This window comes from Malaclemys terrapin, chromosome 15 (assembly GCF_027887155.1).
Source record: "Malaclemys terrapin pileata isolate rMalTer1 chromosome 15, rMalTer1.hap1, whole genome shotgun sequence".
NCBI lineage: Eukaryota > Metazoa > Chordata > Testudines > Emydidae > Malaclemys > Malaclemys terrapin.
Window position 1 is genome coordinate 4,899,680 of NC_071519.1, and position 18,786 is coordinate 4,918,465.

The 18,786-nt window shown below is 50.8% G+C and overlaps 2 protein-coding genes across 2 annotated transcripts in view; one reads left to right on the forward strand and one right to left on the reverse strand.

The window, feature by feature from the left end:
• Nucleotides 1–18,786, reverse strand: part of LOC128823040 (zinc finger protein 154-like) — an 85,966-nt gene that overhangs the window by 39,337 nt on the left and 27,843 nt on the right. The gene's annotated exons all lie outside the window — the stretch shown is intronic.
• LOC128823082 (SRRM2 protein homolog rsr-2-like) lies at nt 3,339–5,419 on the forward strand. Its single transcript, XM_054005167.1, has 2 exons — nt 3,339–3,808; nt 4,874–5,419. Exons 1-2 carry the CDS (start codon nt 3,418–3,420, stop codon nt 5,410–5,412), a joined length of 930 nt encoding a protein of 309 aa, XP_053861142.1. The 5' UTR covers nt 3,339–3,417; the 3' UTR covers nt 5,413–5,419.

The window sequence follows — 18,786 nt, forward strand, 5'->3', positions numbered from 1 at the left end:
CTTTGGATCTTTCCCTTTAATAAGATGTTCATCTACATATAGCACAGCACCCAACTGTATGGCTATCAGGCCCCTTCCCCGCCCTCCCAGTAAACTGCATGAGTTAAACATCATTGTATGAAGCCATCAGGAATTTGGGTCAAGCTATAAGAGATCTACATACAATGACATTCTGGAACAGAACGTCCCTGCTTTTGGGGGAGTTAATATTAAGTAGTGAGGTGACGAACCTGCCTAATGCCTCTGAAAAAGCCTCACTCCCAGCTGTTAGGCTGGGGTTTTATTCTTGCTGAGTTACCAAGTTGTTGCAGCTGCTTGAATACCAAGTACATAAATGCATTGTTAGCTAAATGCAATAGTGTGCGTGAGCACTGTAGTTACCAAAATGAGGATTGTATAATGACCTTTATTTCCCCCTCCTAAGAACTTTATGGCTGTGATATGAACTCACAAAAGCAGGAGCCTTCACTGCCAAGGAGCCCTCCCAGAGAGTTCTGAAAAATATGGTTTCCAAACAACCCTGCTTGTAATCTCTCCTTTAGCACTTGAATAGTAGGGTACTGGCATAAAAGCAAAACCTTAGTTTAAGAGTTTATCTCCACCTAAAAAAATCAACTGTTTGTGACATGAGAATTAACTGCAATCTTGGAACACTGAAGGGAGACAAAAAATACAGGATATATTAGGGGCAAAATGGTTTCCAGGAATGATTTATGAAGTGTCCGTCATTCTTTAGTTTTCCAACAGTAACTAGTTTTCATTATACAAATTTAAGGGGACTAAGCATTAACTGAATTTCCTCAGGTTTATGGGTTTACTTAGCAATGAAAATATAGTTTTTCCTAGGAGGAGATAGTAGAATAAGAAGGGGATAAAAAACAGATGCTACTAACCTTTGCATTCAGGGGCAGGCCCACTCCATTCTCCATTGACATTATCTTTTGTTATACAATAAATGGAGGCCTCTCCAACAAGAGAGAGCCCTGGTTACATCTGTAAGTTACTGATGAGCCAAAGGAAAACTCTTGTCCACTCTGACCGTTATGGGCTCCATGGGTGATATCAGGAGGTGAAAGACAAGGTATTGCTGAAGCAAAATATGTCAACATGAAAATTAAAGTTTACATTGAAGGTGAACTGAAGAGAGTTTTCACTAAGAAAGTTGTCTCAAATCTCCCCAAAAAGCTATTTAGCCATTTGGAAGGGGACTTAACATTGCATTTTAACATTTGAAGCAAGACCCCTTTCAGATTCTGAAGGTTTTTCTGCTTTTAGGCTCGACCCAACTCAGTACGTCCATTGCTCAAAGAGGATGCTCCATAAAACACCAGCTCTGGATGATGATCTTAACCGAGCATGCTCAGGGAGCCAGAACCTCTTGCCAGGCATCTCTAGAGGTAGTGTTGTTCCACCAACAGAAAACTAAGCTAGGACATTTCTTGTAGCAGCAACTGATTCTAGACTGGACATCAGCAGCATGATTGACAGACCAAGCCCAGAAAGTATTCAAGAGATCAAATTAAGGTAGAGGCAAATTAATTGTGATTCACTCCAAAAGAGCCTCAGATTTTAAGTGGATAATCAGATTTGGGAAGGGTCAAAACTTCTTGAAGTCATTATCATGCCTTTTATTTAGTGAACAGCAGGATTACACAGATGCAATAGCAAAGAGGAACCATGAGGCCTGTTGGATTATGAATATTAAACAGTGCCAGGTGAACAATCTAAAAGGTACTTTTTAAAAAAAATTGATTCCGTAGGAGTCATCCAAACACCATGGTGAACCACAGTATGATTTCATTCCTCCCCCCAACAAAACTGGCATTTGGATTAAATGCCAAAGTAAGAATAGACTGACTCCTCTGAAGCACCAGCTATGCTGCATCATCGCTAGACATGAACTGTTCCTAAAACCATTGAATTAGTTTACCTTGGCAAAAGTGGAACCTCCTTATCCCGGTCAACTCCATTTCCCAGAAGCACACATTGGCCTAATGTTAACTTGGATTGCAAACCACAGCACAAGTTGGCAAACAGGTCTGTCTCAAAGGAATGTGTGCTCTGCTTAATTTGCTTTTAAGCAATAAGCAGTCATCAAGCAGGAAGAAAAAAAAACTCAAAAAGTGAGGAAAAGCAGCAGGGAAGAGCTTTCCCTACAGACTTTTTGTCAACTGGGAATGGTTTTCAAAGGGGCAGGACTGATACTATAAAAAAGGAGGGTGCTGACTTTTGTGGGACCCAACTGAGAGTGCCAATTAGGGACAAACTGCTTAGAGCAGGGCAGTTACAGCCCAAGGCTGGGGTTCCTTTGCACACCAAGGCAAACCAAACCAGCCAAACAGAGAAGATTTCGGCTTTACCCCACTGGCTAACCATAAGTCACACAAGCAATTCCCTTAGACACTCCAGTTTCCCAGGATCCCCACCAGTGCCACTCGTTATGGGGACGAATGGTTATGAAAACCAATACCCCAGTAAAAGAAAAGAGGTTCTCTGGATCCTGAAGGACCAAGCCCCAGGTCAATATACAAATCAGATCTTACCCACGAATCAGGCCTTGTCCCTGGGCAGAAGCGCTCTGGGGGCACGAGGCTAGGAGGGACGCCGTGCAGGCAGCAGCCAGCAGGGAGGCGCTACGCCCCAGGGGCCGGGCAGGGGGTACCTGTGGCTGGGCGGGGGCTGGATGTGGGCGGGGCCAGGCCCCGCTTGAGCAAGAGGACGGGGAGGGCCCGGGGGAGCCGCCCGGCAGACTTGGGGCGGGAGGAGACCGAGGGGACTCTGTGCCCGGCCCCCCTCGCCGCGAGCCCCGCGCAGGGGCAGCAGGAGCATCCGAAGAAGTGGGCTGTAGTCCACGAAAGCTTATGCTCTAATAAATTTGTTAGTCTCTAAGGCCTGGTCTACACTACGACTTTAATTTGGATTTATCAGCTTTAATTCGAATTTACCCTGTAACCGTCCTCACAACGACGCTATTTATTTCGATGTAAAGGGCCCTTTAAATCGATTTCTGTACTCCACCCCGACGAGCGGAGTAGCGCCAAAATCGATTTTAACATTTCGAATTAGGGATAGTGTGGCCGCAATTCGATGGTATTGGCCTCCGGGAGCTATCCCACAGTGCATCATTGTGACCGCTCTGGACAGCAATCTAAACTCGGATGCACTGGCCAGGTAGACAGGAAAAGCCCCGCGAACATTTGAATTTCATTTCCTGTTTGCCCAGCGTGGAGAGCACAGGTAACCACAGATAGCTCATCAGCACAGGTAACCATGCAGGCTGATAATCGAAAAAGAGCACCAGCATGGACCATGAGGGAGGTACTGGATCTGATCGCTGTATGGGGAGAGGATTCAGTGCTTGCAGAACTTCGTTCTAAAAGACGAAATGCAAAAACTTTTGAAAAAATCTCCAAGGGCATGATGGAGAGAGGCCACAATAGGGACTCTGAGCAGTGCCGCGTGAAAGTCAAGGAGCTCAGACAAGCGTATCAAAAAACAAAGGAGGCAAACGGTCGCTCCGGGTCAGAGCCGCGGACATGCCGCTTCTACGCCGAGCTGCATGCAATTCTAGGGGGGGCTGCCACCACTACCCCACCTGTGATCGTGGATTCTGGGTCGGGGATAGTCTCATCAGCGACGCCTGAGGATTCTGCCGATGGGGGAGAGGAGGAGGAGGAGGATGAGGATGAGCTTGCAGAGAGCACACAGCACTCCGTTCTCCCCAACAGCCAGGATCTTTTTCTCACCCTGACTGAAGTACCCTCCCAAGCCAGTACCCAAGACTCTGACCCCATGGAAGGGACCTCAGGTGAGTTTACCTTTTAAAATATAAAACTTGTTTTAAAAGCAAACGGTTTTTAATGATTACTTTGCCCTGAGGACTTGGGATGCATTCACGGTCAGTTCAGCTACTGGAAAAGTCTGTTAACGTGTCTGGGGATGGAGCGGAAATCCTCCAGGGACATCTCCATGAAGCTCTCCTGGAGGTACTCCGAAAGCCTTGCCAGAAGGTTTCTGGGCAGTGCATCCTTATTCCCTCCTCCATGGTAGGACACTTGACCACGCCATGCTTGCAGCAAGTAATCTGGTATCATTGCCTGACAAAGCCTGGCAGCGTATGGTCCCGGTGTTTGCTGGCATTCAAGCAACATCCGTTCTTTATCTTGTTGTGTAATCCTCAGGAGAGTGATATCACTCCTGGTAACCTGGTTGAAATACGGGAACTTAATTAAGGGGACAGAGGTGGCCATTCCTACTGGGCTGTTTGCCTGTGGCGGAAAAGAAATCCTTCCCTGCAGTTAGCCAAGCGCAGATGGGAAATTGGCCCTGAGTTTTTCGCGTTTGGCTAGCAGGGAACTTCCCTGTTACCAGCCACGCGGTGGGGGGAGGGGTACCGTGATCATCCCAGAGAATTCATGGCGGGAGGGGGGCGGTGGCGGGGGTGGTTAGTTTGGTGCCTGCAGGGATCTTCCCTGATACCAGCCACGTGGTGGGGGGGAGGGGTACAGCGATCATCCCAGAGAATTCATGCGAGAGGGGGGGTGGTTAGTTTGTTTTCTGCTGCTGCTGCTGAATGTTAACAGAAAAACCGCAGCACTCTACAGGCTATGCTTGGTATGTGGGAAAGGAGGGCGCAGAAGCTGTAAAACAATGGCTTACCATGGCCGCATGCAAGCCGAATTCTGTTGCCCAGACCTGTGATCTCTAGCAGCAAAGCCACAGGCACTCAGCATTAAGAGGCAAAATGCGACCTTGCACAGAAATCACATGTGCTATGTAATGTGAATAGTGTTGGTCACCGTGAAAGAGTATAAGCATTGTTCTGCAAAATATAGCTTTTTAAACAATTCTCTCTTTTTTCCCCTCCCTACAGCAGCTGCAAATTCCTCAAGCATCCCTCCTCCATCCCGAAGGTTATCACAGATAAGGCGTCGTAAGAAGAGAACGCGAGACGAGATGTTTTCTGAAATTATGGAATCCAGCCGCAGTGACAGAGCTCATCTGAATGAGTGGAAGGAAACAGTTTCAAAGTATAGGAAAGAAGCCAGTGAACGTGAGGACAGGAGGGACCAACGTGAGGACATGAGGGACCAACGTGAGGAGAGGAGGGACCAACGTGAGGAGAGGAGAGACGCTCGAGATGAGAGGTGGCGGCAGGAAGACCAGAGGAGCAAGGATGCAACGCTGGGGCTGCTGCGTGAGCAAACAGATATGCTCCGGCGTCTGGTGGAGCTTCAGGAACGGCTGCTGGAAAACAGACTGCCGCTTCAGCCCCTGTTCCACCCTCCCCCCTCCCCATGTTCCGTATCCTCCTCACCCAGACGTGTAAGAACGCGGGGGGGGGGGAGGCTCCGTACACCTTCCCATTCCACCCCAGTAGACAGCCCAAGCAAAAGGCTGTCATTTTTTTAACCTTTTCTTTGTGGCTTTTTCCTTCCCAGCAATCCTCCTCCCAAATACCACCCGGGTTCCCTCCCTCTTTTTCTAATCTATTAATAAAGAATAAATGATTTTTAAATGATAGTGACTTTATTTGGTTTGAAAGAAAGCTGGGGGAAGGGGGAGGGTGGGTTCCTTACAGAAAATCAATCAATAAAGGGGGCGGGTTTTCATGAAGGAGAAACAAACAGATATTTCACACTGTAGCCTGGCCAGTCATGAAACTGGTTTTTAAAGCTTCTCTGATGCACAGCGCTTCCTGGTGTGCTCTTCTAATCGCCCTGGTGTCTGGCTGCGCGTAATCAGCAGCCAGGCGATTTGCCTCAGCCTCCCACCCCGCCATAAAGGTCTCCCCCTTACTTTCACAGAGATTGTGGAGCACACAGCAAGCAGAAATAACAATGGGGAGATTTCTTTGGCTGAGGTCAGAGCGAGTCAATAATGATCGCCAGCGACCTTTTAAACGGCCAAATGCACATTCTACCACCATTCTGCACTTGCTTAGCCTGTAGTTAAACAGCTCCTGACTCCTGTCCAGGCTGCCTGTGTACGGCTTCATGAGCCATGGCATTAAGGGGTAGGTGGGGTCCCCAAGAATAACTATTGGCATTTCAACATCCCCAACAGTTATTTTCTGGTCCGGAAAGTAAATCCCTTGCTGCAGCCCTTTAAACAGAGTAGTGTTCCTGAAAATGCGAGCGTCATGAACCCTTCCCGCCCAGCCCGCGTTGATGTTAGTGAAACGTCCCTTGTGATCCACAAGTGCTTGCAGCACCATTGAAAAGTACCCCTTGCGGTTTATGTACTCGGTGGCTTGGTGCTCCGGTGCCAAGATAGGGATATGGGTTCCGTCTATCGCCCCACCACAGTTAGGGAATCCCATTGCAGCAAAACCATCCACTATAGCCTGCACCTTTCCCAGAGTCACTAACTTTCGTAGCAGCACCTGAGTGATTGCTTTGGCTACTTGCATCACAGCAGCCCCCACAGTAGATTTGCCCACTCCAAATTGATTCCCGACTGACCGGTAGCTGTCTGGCGTTGCAAGCTTCCACAGGGCTATCGCCACGCGCTTCTCAACTGTGAGGGCTGCTCTCATCTTGGTATTCTGGCGTTTCAGGGCAGGGGACAGCAAGTCACAAAGTTCCATGAAAGTGCCCTTACGCATGCGAAAGTTCCGCAGCCACTGGGAATCGTCCCAGACCTGCAACACTATGCGATCCCACCAGTCTGTGCTTGTTTCCCTTGCCCAGAATCGGCGTTCCATGGATAGAATCTGCCCCATTAACAACATGATCTCCAAAGCACCGGGGCCCGTGGTTTCACAGAATTCTGTATCCGTGTCCGTGTCCATGTCCTCATCATGCTTGTCGCTGCGCTGCCGCCGCCGCCGCCTCCTCGCCTCGTTTTTCTGGTCCTGGCTGAGCATAAACTCCACGAGAACACGCGAGGTGTTTACAATGTTCATGACTGCTGTCTTGTGTAGGGATGCATAGCTCCCGAATCGCCAGCCCACGGGCGCAGCAAACTGCTCCCATGGCTACGAGGCAGGAGTGACCTTCAATCCAGCGTTTGTGTTTGGGAAACTTATTTGGCTGATTTGATTGTACCCTCGCAGCTGGTGTTCACGCGCTCAAGAGAGGGGTTCGTTATCTTATGTGCATGTACACTGCCTGGCTTTTCTATGCGCAGGAATGTAACCACTAAGAAGTGTTGTAAACAAAGTAAGGAGAGAAATAAAAACCCCAGGAAAGTTTTCCTGGGAGGCTTTTTGCAAGAGGCTTGTAAAGCTCTCTGGCTACCAACAAACCTGGCGTTTTGTTTCCTTTCCTGCGTCGTCACCACAGCTGGTGACCCCGACGTGATACCCCTCTACTCACCGGCTGGATACGCCGAGCGCGCCCGCGGCTGTTTGCCGCCCCTTATTCGTGAGTATGGGGGGGAAACTTTCCAGTGCCCAGAAGGAGCACGCAAGAGAGTTACAAGAGATTATACGACAGCGATCATGTGTCGCTGTCCCGGTCGCTCATATTGAGGACCTCCTAAGGGAAATAGATCGCCAGTGCCCCTGGTATCCAGACTGCGGGTCATTGCAGCTTTTTGATTGGATACAGATTGGGATCACCTTGTATAGTAAACCCCGTGCCCCAGTTCAGTGCCTGCTGCTCTGGCAGCGTTGTAAGGAGGCACTGGAGGGGATCGGCCCCAACAGCCCCAAGCCGGTCCCCCTTTTGCCCCCAGGTGATGGGCCACCCCCCTCCTGCCCGCAGCTGACCCCCCCTGCGCCGCTGCCCATGGCGGCGCCCCCATGCCTACCGGTCGGGCGGGGGGGCGCTGTCGCCGCGGCGGTGCAGCAGGTGCGCAAGGCCGGTCTCTTGACCGACAAGGAATCCAAGTGTGGGTTCGAGGCGTTCCCCGTCTCTAGGCGGGATAATGGAAATGGGGGGCAGATAGTGGACTGGGAGGCTCTCCCCTACTCAGTTCTGCGCGAGCTCCGCAAGGCAGTTCGTGAGACCGGGGTGCGGTCCACTTTCACCCTGGGGATCTTGGAAGGTGTGTCAAACGGTTACTTCTTGCTCCCCCAAGATTGGAAAGACATGTGTCGCATGGTGCTGTCTCCCGCGCAATACGTTGTGTGGGATAGCGAGTACCAGCGAGAGGCGCTTGCAGCAGCAGCGCAAGGTGGGGGGGCTTATCTTGCTGAGCAGTTATATGGCACAGGGCAGTTTTCGGGCATCCCCGAGCAGGTGGTGGGCACGCCCCAGGTAGCTTTTCCCATCATTGGCCAGTGTGCCCGTCGCGCGTTTCGCAGGGTCCCCGCTGCGAGCGAGTCCTCTAAGTCTTTCGACCCTGGCGGAGTTGCTGCAGGCGTGTACTGATGTAGGCACTCAAACCCATCAGATGGCCCTGCTGGCAGCTGCCCTGCACAAGGGGCAGAAGCCTCAGGGGAACTGCTTTAACTGCCAGAAGCCCGGACATTTTTGGCGGGAGTGTCGGGCCCCTGCGGGGGGCATGTGTAAAAACAAACCCAAGCCCCGGACAGACCAGAGGCCCCGCACGCTGTGTCTGAAATGCAAAAAGGGCTACCATTGGGCTGCGCAGTGTCGCTTGGCCGGGGGTGACAGCCGGGTCTTGGCTGCTAACCGAGACAACCCCCCGGGAAACTAGTAGGCGGGCCTGCGACCAGCCCGAGACCCAAGGCCGCGCCCCTCTCCGTGCACGACGCCCCCGCCGCCACAAGGGGCAGTGCGGGGATTGACCTTGTTAATCAGGAAAATATGGATATCACTCTCCCCGGGGAGGTCCTCCTCATGCCGTCCCAGATTCAGGGCCCGCTGCCGGAGGGCATGGTGGGCCTTGTCCTACCCCGCTCGTCCGCCAGCAAGCAAGGCCTGTTTGTGGTGCCTGGGGTGGTGGATTCGGACTATGGTGGAATTATCCATGTTCAACTGTGGAGTCATCTCCCGAAACGGCTGTTTCAGGGAGATGCCTGGGCGCAACTCATACTTGTGCCCTACTCCCTTCCGGCAGGGGGAAGAAACGTTCCCCGAACCGGAGGCTTCGGGTCCACCGACCAGCGCACTATTCACCCACAAGTGGCAGCAGTTGTTAAAGACATTGGAGCACCCCAACCCAAACGCATTTACTGCCTCAACGATCAGCCGTTCGAGGGTGTTATCGACTCTGGGGCAGACATTACCGTCATTGCCGCTGCGCAGTGGCCCGCCCATTGGCCCACAGAGCAGGCTCCGGCAGTTTGGGGTGTGGGCGGGGCACAGGACTCACAACGAAGTGCCCGATGGTTGGAGGTTAGGGCGCCCCAAGGCATCCGCCGCGCCCGTATCCGGCCTATCATTCTCCCCGTCCACCTCAACCTGTGGGGCCGTGATTTATTGACACAGTTCACTGCCACCATCCATATCAATGATTAGGCATACGGCCCTCCCCCTCCGTTGGCTCACTGACGAACCCGTATGGGTTGCGCAGTGGCCGCTTCCTTTAGAAAAGCTGGAGGCCCTCCAGCACTTGGTTAATGACCAGCTGAAGGCAGGACGTTTGGAGGAGTCCACTAGCCCCTTTAATACCCCCGTGTTTGTGATTAAAAAGAAATCTGGCAAGTGGCGCCTCCTGCAGGACCTTCGCGCCATTAACAAAATTATACAGCCTATGGGTCCCCTGCAGTGTGGTACCCCTAATCCCAACCTTATTCCCTGTGATTACCGGTTATTTGTAATAGATTTAAAGGATTGTTTTTTTACCATCCCCTTGCACCCTGAGGACCGGGTGCACTTTGCCTTCACTGTTCCGGTTTTGAATCACTCCCAGCCCACTCCACGCTATCAGTGGAATGTGCTCCCTCAAGGCATGTTGAATAGCCCCACCTTGTGTCAGCATTTTGTTGCGCAGGCCCTACGGCCCTTCCGCGCAGCACACCCAGATGCCTTAATTTACCACTACATGGATGACATCCTGGTGGCTCACCCCGTCCTCCCTGATGACTGGCTGGACGAACTGCGCCACCAGCTTGCGGCGTGTGGCCTGGTTGTGGCACCGGACAAGATCCAGCGTCAGCCACCCTTTTTGTATCTTGGTCACCGCATGCTTCAGTCATATGCCCGTCCAGTTTATCCCGAGTTGGTATTGCCCAACCCTCTTACGTTTGTACAGCTTCAACAGTTATTGGGGTCCCTTAATTGGATTCGTCCTTTTTGCCCTCTGACTACCTCCATGCTGTCCCCTCTTTTTTCTGGCCTTCGGCAGGGCCGTCTCCCCGGAGATATCATTCCCGTTTCCCAGGAACAGCGCCAAGCGGTCACCCTCATTAACCAGACCCTGGCCCAGGTGTGGGTCGACCGCCGAGAAAGGGAACAGCCCCTTTTTGCCATTTTGCTTCCCACACTCTCACAACCGACAGCTGTCCTCGCCCAGGAGGGGGCGGCAGCGCGTCTTCGTTTAATTGAATGGATTTATTTGACCCACTCCCCTCCGCATACTATTCAGACACTCCCTCAACAGGCCGCAGAGCTGATTTTTAAAGTGCGAGAACGGTCCCGTACCCTCTTGGGTTGGGACCCCGTTGCCATTATTGTCCCCATCCCGGCTAAAGACTGGGAACGCACTGTCTCTTGCAGTGCCACCCTCCAATTGTCTCTTGCTGACTATGTTGGGGAAGTTAAATATCACATTCCCCCTGACCCCCGTCTTTCATTCCTACAACAACGTTGCCTTCACCTCCGGCCGTCCTTGTCAACCGTCCCCATTAAGGATGCACTTACCCTTTTTACGGACGGCGGCCCAACACGAGGTGCGGTCAGCTGGCAGGTGCAAGGCACTTGGCAAGTCCGCTTTACCCTGCCTCAGCGCTCCCCACAGCGCGCAGAGTTGGCTGCTGTCATCCTGGCCTGCCGATGCTTCCAGGATGACCCTTTTAATTTGATTACTGACAGTCTTTATGTTACTAATGTTCTTAAGTCTCTTCCAGGTTCCTATGTGTCGCCCTCCTGTGATGACAATTTGTTGGCCCTTTTTCTTACCCTGCAACAGCTCCTTTCCTCCCGCTCTAGCCCACTGTTTGTGGCACACATTCGCAGTCACACCACACTACCGGGCCTATTAACAGAAGGCAACACGGTGGCCGACCAGGCGGTCAAATCGGTGGCCTCAATTTTTTCCTCCCCAATCGAAAGCCACGCCTTTTTTCATCAATCCGCCAAGGCCCTTGCCAAGCAGTTCACTCTCCCATTGTATCAGGCGCAGGCCATTGTTCGCCAGTGTGACCTTTGCGCTTCTCTCTCCAATAGCCCGGAGGTAGGGGTTAACCCTCGTGGAACCTCGGCCAACCAGCTCTGGCAAATGGATGTTACACATTTCCCTCCCTTTGCCCCCTGGCAGTATCTTCACGTGTGTGTAGATACCTTTTCCCATTATGTGTGGGTCACCCCCCAGAAGGGTGAGGCCTCTCGTCATGTTATTAATCACATGATTCGCGCTATGGCAATCATGGGTCACCCATCCCATCTTAAGACCGACAACGGCCCCGCCTACTGTAGCTCGGCCTTTGCCTCCTTCTGTACCACGTGGGACATTGTCCACACGTTTGGTATCCCGTATAACCCCACAGGCCAGGCCATTGTGGAACGAGCCAATCGTGCGCTCAAACAAGCCCTGGTCCGCCAAAAACAGAAAGGGGGGATTCCCGTAGGCCTTCCTCCCCGCCAGGAATGGCTGGCTGCAGTGCTTTTTACCCTGAATCATTTGAATTTGACTGACAACTACTCTGCAGCAGAATGTCATTTTCGCAGCTACCAGGCCTTGCCCCGCCCCTTTGTTAAATATCGCAAGGCCCCAGACCCTCAGTGGCATGGCCCAGTGCCCCTTATAACGTGGGGACGAGGGCATGCTGCCGTTTCTCTTCCTACAGGTCCGTTGTGGGTCCCGGCGCGTAACGTCCGCCCGTGGCACGGCGATGGCCTGGCACCAGGGACTATCGAACCCCATTCCACAGTTCAACCTACATCTGCAGGATCCCGAGCGTCCTCGCCAGCGCCCCCCGCGGGGGCCCCTGCAGCGCATAACCTGGGGACAGGTTAAAGCCCTTTCATTGCAGGCCGAGCAGCTGTGAGTGCAGCAGCAGCTAGAACCTACCGCAGAAAATTACCTTGTGACATTGTTAGCTTGCCTTAATGCTAATTCACTCCTTATTTTGTGTGTATTGGGGAGTTTCCTGTTGGCCCCTAGCTGCCAAGGCGAACCCCAGATGGAGCAGCGGCTGCAGTTTAACACCTGGGTCCACCTGGCAGAAGTATTAAATCAATCTGATTTCTGCCTGGCCGTTGCCCCGGAAATGCAAGGTCTGTTAAGTACCTGCCTTGTTCCTGTCTGTAAACCACCCAGCAACATCTGGGATGTGAGACAGTGAAAGAAATGTGCTGTTTTAAGCTTACTGATAATAGTAACTGCATGTAATAGAAAATTGATATGCTAAAATGTTATGCTTAAACCATCCGCCAAAACGTTTTTCCTCCTTGGTGAGATTATATCTAGTTATAGCCACCCTTAGAGTGGATAAAGACCCTTTTATAGTATGGGGTCCTAGTTTTGATTTTTGGCGTTTTATTTTGCTGCTTTGTTTAGTGTATACCCAATCTAGTGGCATTGTGCATGCTACCCTGCGAGAGTGCTTTGTCTAAACACCGCATATAAAATAAAACAGGGGGGGGATGTAGGGATGCATAGCTCCCGAATCGCCAGCCCACGGGCGCAGCAAACTGCTCCCATGGCTACGAGGCAGGAGTGACCTTCAATCCAGCGTTTGTGTTTGGGAAACTTATTTGGCTGATTTGATTGTACCCTCGCAGCTGGTGTTCACGCGCTCAAGAGAGGGGTTCGTTATCTTATGTGCATGTACACTGCCTGGCTTTTCTATGCGCAGGAATGTGACCACTAAGAAGTGTTGTAAACAAAGTAAGGAGAGAAATAAAAACCCCAGGAAAGTTTTCCTGGGAGGCTTTTTGCAAGAGGCTTGTAAAGCTCTCTGGCTACCAACAAACCTGGCGTTCTGTTTCCTTTCCTGCGTCGTCACCACAGTCTTGAGCTCAGCGGGCTCCATGCTTGCCGTGGTATGGAGTCTGCAGTGTTCACCCACCCAGGAAAAAAGGCGCGAAAATGGTTGTCTGCCGTCCTTTGCTTTCATGCAGGGAGGGAGGAGGGAGGGAGGAGGTGAGGCTGTACCCAGAACCACCTGTGACGATGTTTTTTGTCCCATCAGGCACTGGGACCTTAACCCACAATCCCAATGGGCGCGGGAGACTGCGGGAACTATGGGATAGCTATGGGATAGCTACCCACAGTGCAACGGTGCAGAAATCGACGCTAGCCCCGGTACTTGGACGCACACCACCGAATTAATGTGCTTAGTGTGGCCGCATACATTTCGACTTTATACAACCTGTTTTTCAAATCCAAATTATCTAAATTCGGATTAATCCCGAAGTGTAGACATACCCTAAGGTGCCACAAGTCCTCCTGTTCTTCTTTTTGCGGATACAGACTAACACGGCTGCTACTCTGAAACCTTACATCTATTATAGTGCAAGTAACGGCTACCTGTCGGCATTTGCTACATCCGGTAGCAGTTTAATACAATAGTAGCTTCTAACATCTATAAGTATCGGAGTGTGCTGCCGGTAGCACATTCCTACGAGGAGCAGTATCCTTCACTACATGGAAAATGTCTGTGCAGCCCGGACATGGGGGCGGGGGGCGGAGAAGAGCAGGTGACCCCCGAGCAGCGTGGAGAGAAAGGGGGGAGTGAGATCCCCTCGGATTTACCGCTGCCCCCTCCCGGGGGGACCCTCCATCCTCTCCAGCCCTGCCCCCTTTCTCTAGAGAGCAACGAGCAACATCCAGGGTGACCCCCCCCCTTCCCTCAAATCCCTGAGAAGGTCTCTGTTCCTCTCCCCCAATTGTTCCCCATTTTCTCTCCACTTCACCAATGCCCAGTTCAAATCTCAGGTTTCGGGTGTTTCCCCCCATTTTTACCTGCAGTGATTTGTCCTTGTTTAGGTGGGAAATGGTTCCCCTGAGAGATTTCTGAACTGGGAAGAGGGTTAATGGGCAGAGGCTGGGAGAGCCCTGAGACAGGGACACCTCTGGGCTGGGCTGGGGGGGGGGGGCACTCTCTGCTGGCAACAGGGCATGGAAAGGCCCAGGAAGGGAGGAGCAAGCATCCCCCATGGAGACTGCCCAGCCCCAGGTTGCCCAGTCCCAGCTATTTCCCCTCCCCCACCCTGCCCAACCCAGCAGCCCCCCCCACACTACTGCTAGTCACATTCCCAAACCCCACAGCCAACCCCTACCCACAGCCAGTGACCTTCTGACTCTAGCCCCACTCCTTTCCCCTGTGAAAGTGACATCAACCAGGGCTCCCTGCGGGCCATGTGAATGTGAGGCAAGAAGAATCCATCCCATTCTGTTGTTGATTGAGTATCACTGTTTAATCCCCTCAAATTTCTCCTCTTTTCTCTTGAACGGTTGAATGGTGACATAAAATCTCCTCAGATGTTGGTGCTTCTCTCTTATGTGGGCAAATATTTAGTTTGCGCCCCATTTTCTCCTCAGTTCTGAAATACTGATATCAAATTCTTGAAAATCTTCCTGCTTTTCTCTCCAGTTGTCTGACTGAGATCAGGTTTCAAAGTAGCAGCCATATTAGTCTGTATCCACAAAAAGAACAGGAGGACTTGTGGCATCTTAGAGACTAACAAATTTATTTCAGCATAAGCTTTCGTGGGCTACAGCTCACTTCTTCAGATGCATAGAGTGAAACACACAGAAGATATTTATACATACAGAAAACATGAACAAAAAAACTTCAAAACAGACTTCAAAGAGAGACTGCTGAACTCGAATTAATATGCAAATTAGACACAATTAACTTAGGTCTAAACAGAGACTGGGTTATTACAGTAATTGAAATTTTTCCCCCCCATGTTAAGTTCTCCTCACACCTTCTATGGGTCATCTCGATTATCACTTCAAAGTTTTTTCTTCTGCTGCTACTGATAGCCCATCTCAATTGATTGGCCTCTTACAATTGGTATGCGTACTTCCACCTTTTCATGTTCTGTCTGTGTGTTTCACTCTATGCATCTGAAGAAGTGAGCTGTAGCCCATGAAAGCTTATGCTGAAATAAATTTGTTAGTCTCTAAGGTGCCACAAGTACTCCTGTTCTTTTTGATTGAGATCAGGGATCTTATCATACTGAGCATGGCTCAGGCCTTGCCTGATATCAGGTCCCACAGTGTGCTGGGCACTGCACAAACCCTGACCAAGTTTGGGGCACTCATTGTGCCAGGAACTGCACAGATCCCTATGGAGAGCAGGGACCTTGTTGTGCCGGGTGCTACAGTGACCCTGACTGAGCTCCGGGCCCCTGTTGTGCCAGGCCCTGCATCAACATGAAGTGAAATCAGGCTCCCATTGTGCCAGGTGCTGCAGAGACGGGAAACAAAATCAGGGACCTTGTTGTTCCTGGAGCTGCAGAGACCCCAACTGAGATCTGGACCCTGTTCTGCCAAGTAAAACTGAGACCTGGACTGAGATCACAGCCCCCCTTATGCCAGGCAGTGCACGACTGCAGCCCAGATTGCTGCCTCCATTTTGCTGGGCACTTCAGAGACCCCAACTGAGATCTGTGTCCCCGTTGGGCCCCGGCCCTGCACTGACCCCGACCAAGAACATGCCCCATCACTATTGGGCACTGCACAGACCATGACAGAGATCCTGCCCCCACATTTTGCCAGGTACTGCAGGGATCCCAACCAAAATCAGGGATCCTGTAATGCCGGGAGTTGCAGAGCCCCCGACTGAGGTCAGGCCCCCTGTTGTGCAGGGCTCTGCACAGACACTGACCACGATCAGGGTCCCCATTGTGACAGGTGCTGAACAGACACCAAGGGTATCTCTACCCTGCCATTAAAAACCCACAGCTGGCCCATGCCAGCTGACTCAGGCTCACAGGGCTCAGGTGAAGGGCTGTTTAATTGCAGTGTAGATGTCTGGGCTCGGGCTGGGGCCAGGCTGTAGGACCCTGTGAGATGGGAGGATGCCAGACCTTGGGCTATAGCCAAAGCCAGATCATCGACACCACAATTAAACAGCCCCACAGCCTGAGCCGTGTGAGCCCAAGTCAGTGGGCACGGGCCAGCCACCGGTGTCTCACTGCAGTGTAGACATGCCCACAGTGACAGTCCTTGCCACAAAAAGCTCAAAGGCTAAATAGGCAAATGGTGGGAGGCGACTCTCTGTTGTACAGATGGGGAACTGAGGCTTGGAGAACTGAAGTAATTTGCTCAAGTTTGCATGGAGAATTTGGGACAAAACTGGGAACTGAACCCAGATTGTTTGAATTCTTGCCTCTCCCCTTAGCCCCAAGCGCATCTTGTGTGTGTACAGCATTGTTTTGGTCTGTGTTTGAGTTGCATTGGTTTCCAAGGGAGGTTGTGGAATTTCCTTCATTGGAGGCTTTTAAGACCAGGTTAGAGGTACACCAGTCTGGGAATATCTAGGCATACTTGGTCCTGCCTCATCACAGGAGGCTTAAGTTGATGACCTCTCAAGGTCCTTTCCATGCCTACATTGAAAAAATTCTCTTTTGTGCTGTGCCCTTGTGACGGGTTGGATCGGAGAAACCCCTTTGGGACTGCCACCTGATGTGCTGGGACTACCTCTGAGCCTGTTTTCCCTGCCAGCTTGGGACTTCAGAACCTTGCCTTGTTTGAGCCAGACACGCTTGCCTGCTGCAAACACAGATCCAAGTCTAAACCACATCCCCCACAAGCTGAAGGCTTAACTGAAAATGGCTTAAGAAGTGTTCCTGTCTCCCGCACTCAGATACCCAACTCCCAATGGGGTCCAAACTCCAAATAAATCTTTTACCCTGTATAAAGCTTATACAGGGTAAACTCAAATTGTTCGCCCTCTATAACACTGATAGAGATGCACAGCTGTTTGTCCCCCCAGGTATTAATACATATTCTGGGTTAATTGATAAGTAAAAAGTGATTTTATTAAATACAAAAAATAGGATTTAAGTGGTTCCAAGTAATAACAGAAAGAACAAAGTGATTACCAAGCAAAATAAAATGAAACACGCAAGTCTATGCCTAATACAGTAGAAATTAAATGCAGATAAATCTCACCCTCAGAGATGTTCCAATGAGTTTCTTTGACAGACTAGCCTACTTCTAGTCTGGGTTCAGCAAACACTCTCACCCCTGTAGTTACAGAATTGATTCCTTGAGGACCTGCTCCATGATTTTTCCAGGGACTGAGGTGAGGCTGACTGGCCTGTAGTTCCCTGGATCCTCCTTTTTCCCTTTTTTAAAGATGGGCACTACATTAGCCTTTTTCCAGTCATCCGGGACCTCCCCCGATCGCCATGAGTTTTCAAAGATAACTCTGCAATCACGTCCGCCAACTCCTTTAGCCCCCTCGGATGTAGCGCATCCGGCCCCATGGACTTGTGCTCATCCAGCTTTTCTAAATAGTCCTGAACCACTTCTTTCTCGACAGAGGGCTGGTCACCCCCTCCCCATACTGTGCTGCTCAGTGCAGTAGTCTGGGAGCTGTCCTTGTTCGTGAAGACAGAGGCAAAAAAAGCACTGAGTACATTAGCTTTTTCCCCATCCTCGGTCACTCGATTGCCTCTCCCATTCAGTAAGGGGCCTACGCTTTCCTTGACCACCTTCTTGTTGCTAACATACCTGAAGAAACCATTCTTGTTACTCTTAACATCCCTTGCTAGCTGCAACTCCAAGTGTGATTTGGCCTTCCTGATTTCACTCCTGCATGCCTGAGCAATATTTTTATACTCCTCCATGGTCATTTGTCCAATCTTCCACTTCTTGTAAGCTTCTTTTTTGTGTTTAAGATCAGCAAGGATTTCACTGTTAAGCCAAGCCGATCGCCTGCCATATTTACTATTCTTTCTACACATCGGGATGATTTGTTCCTGCAACCTCAATAAGGATTCTTTAAAATACAGCCAGCTCTCCTGGACTCCTTTCCCCCTCATGTTATTCTCCCAGGGGATCCTGCCCATCTGTTCCCTGAGGGAGTCAAAGTCTGCTTTTCTGAAGTCCAGGATCCGTATTCTGCTGCTCTCCTTTCTTCCTTGTGTCAGATCCTGAACTCGACCATCTCATGGTCACTGCCTCCCAGGTTCCTATCCACTTTTGTTTCCCCTACTAATTCTTCTCTGTTTGTGAGCAACAGGTCAAGAAGAGCTCTGCCCCTAGTTGGTTCCTCCAGCACTTGCACCAGGAAATTGTCCCCTACACTTTCCAAAAACTTCCTGGCTTGTTTGTGCACTGCTGTATTGCTCTCCCAGCAGATATCGGGGTGATTGAAGTCTCCCATGAGAACCAGGGCCTGTGATCTAGTAACTTCTGTTAGTTGCCTGAAGAAAGTCTCATCCACCTCATCCCCCTGGTCTGGGGGACAAATGAAATGCATACACTCAGCGATTTCATCGGAGAGAGTTTAGGGCTATAAAAACTATTCTATCTAATGCCTTCCTTTGTGGATTTTAGGCTTGATCAACACAGGGGCATGCACTGAGCCACAGTGTCACACCCTAATGTTATAGAAAGGTCAGGACATCTCCCACTTAATGCAAAGAAAAGAGAAAAAACAGAAAAAGGAAAAATAAGATACTAAAATGAGAAGGGGTTGGAACTCTCTAGCTCCTTCAGCCTTTGGAGTTGTGTGGTAGGAGCTGTAGCTGCAGTCAAGGAACCAAGCAATGGGGTAGCTGGCCTAGTACTCCCCACTAGCAGGTTTTA

What these genes read in the sequence shown, in the direction of transcription:
- LOC128823082 (XM_054005167.1), top strand. Translation starts at nt 3,418, where the DNA reads ATGATGGAGAGAGGCCACAATAGGGACTCTGAGCAGTGCCGCGTGAAA. An exon ending in CCCCATGGAAGGGACCTCAG is followed by an intron (nt 3,809 to 4,873) that starts GTGAGTTTACCT and finishes CCCTCCCTACAG; the next exon opens with CAGCTGCAAATTCCTCAAGC.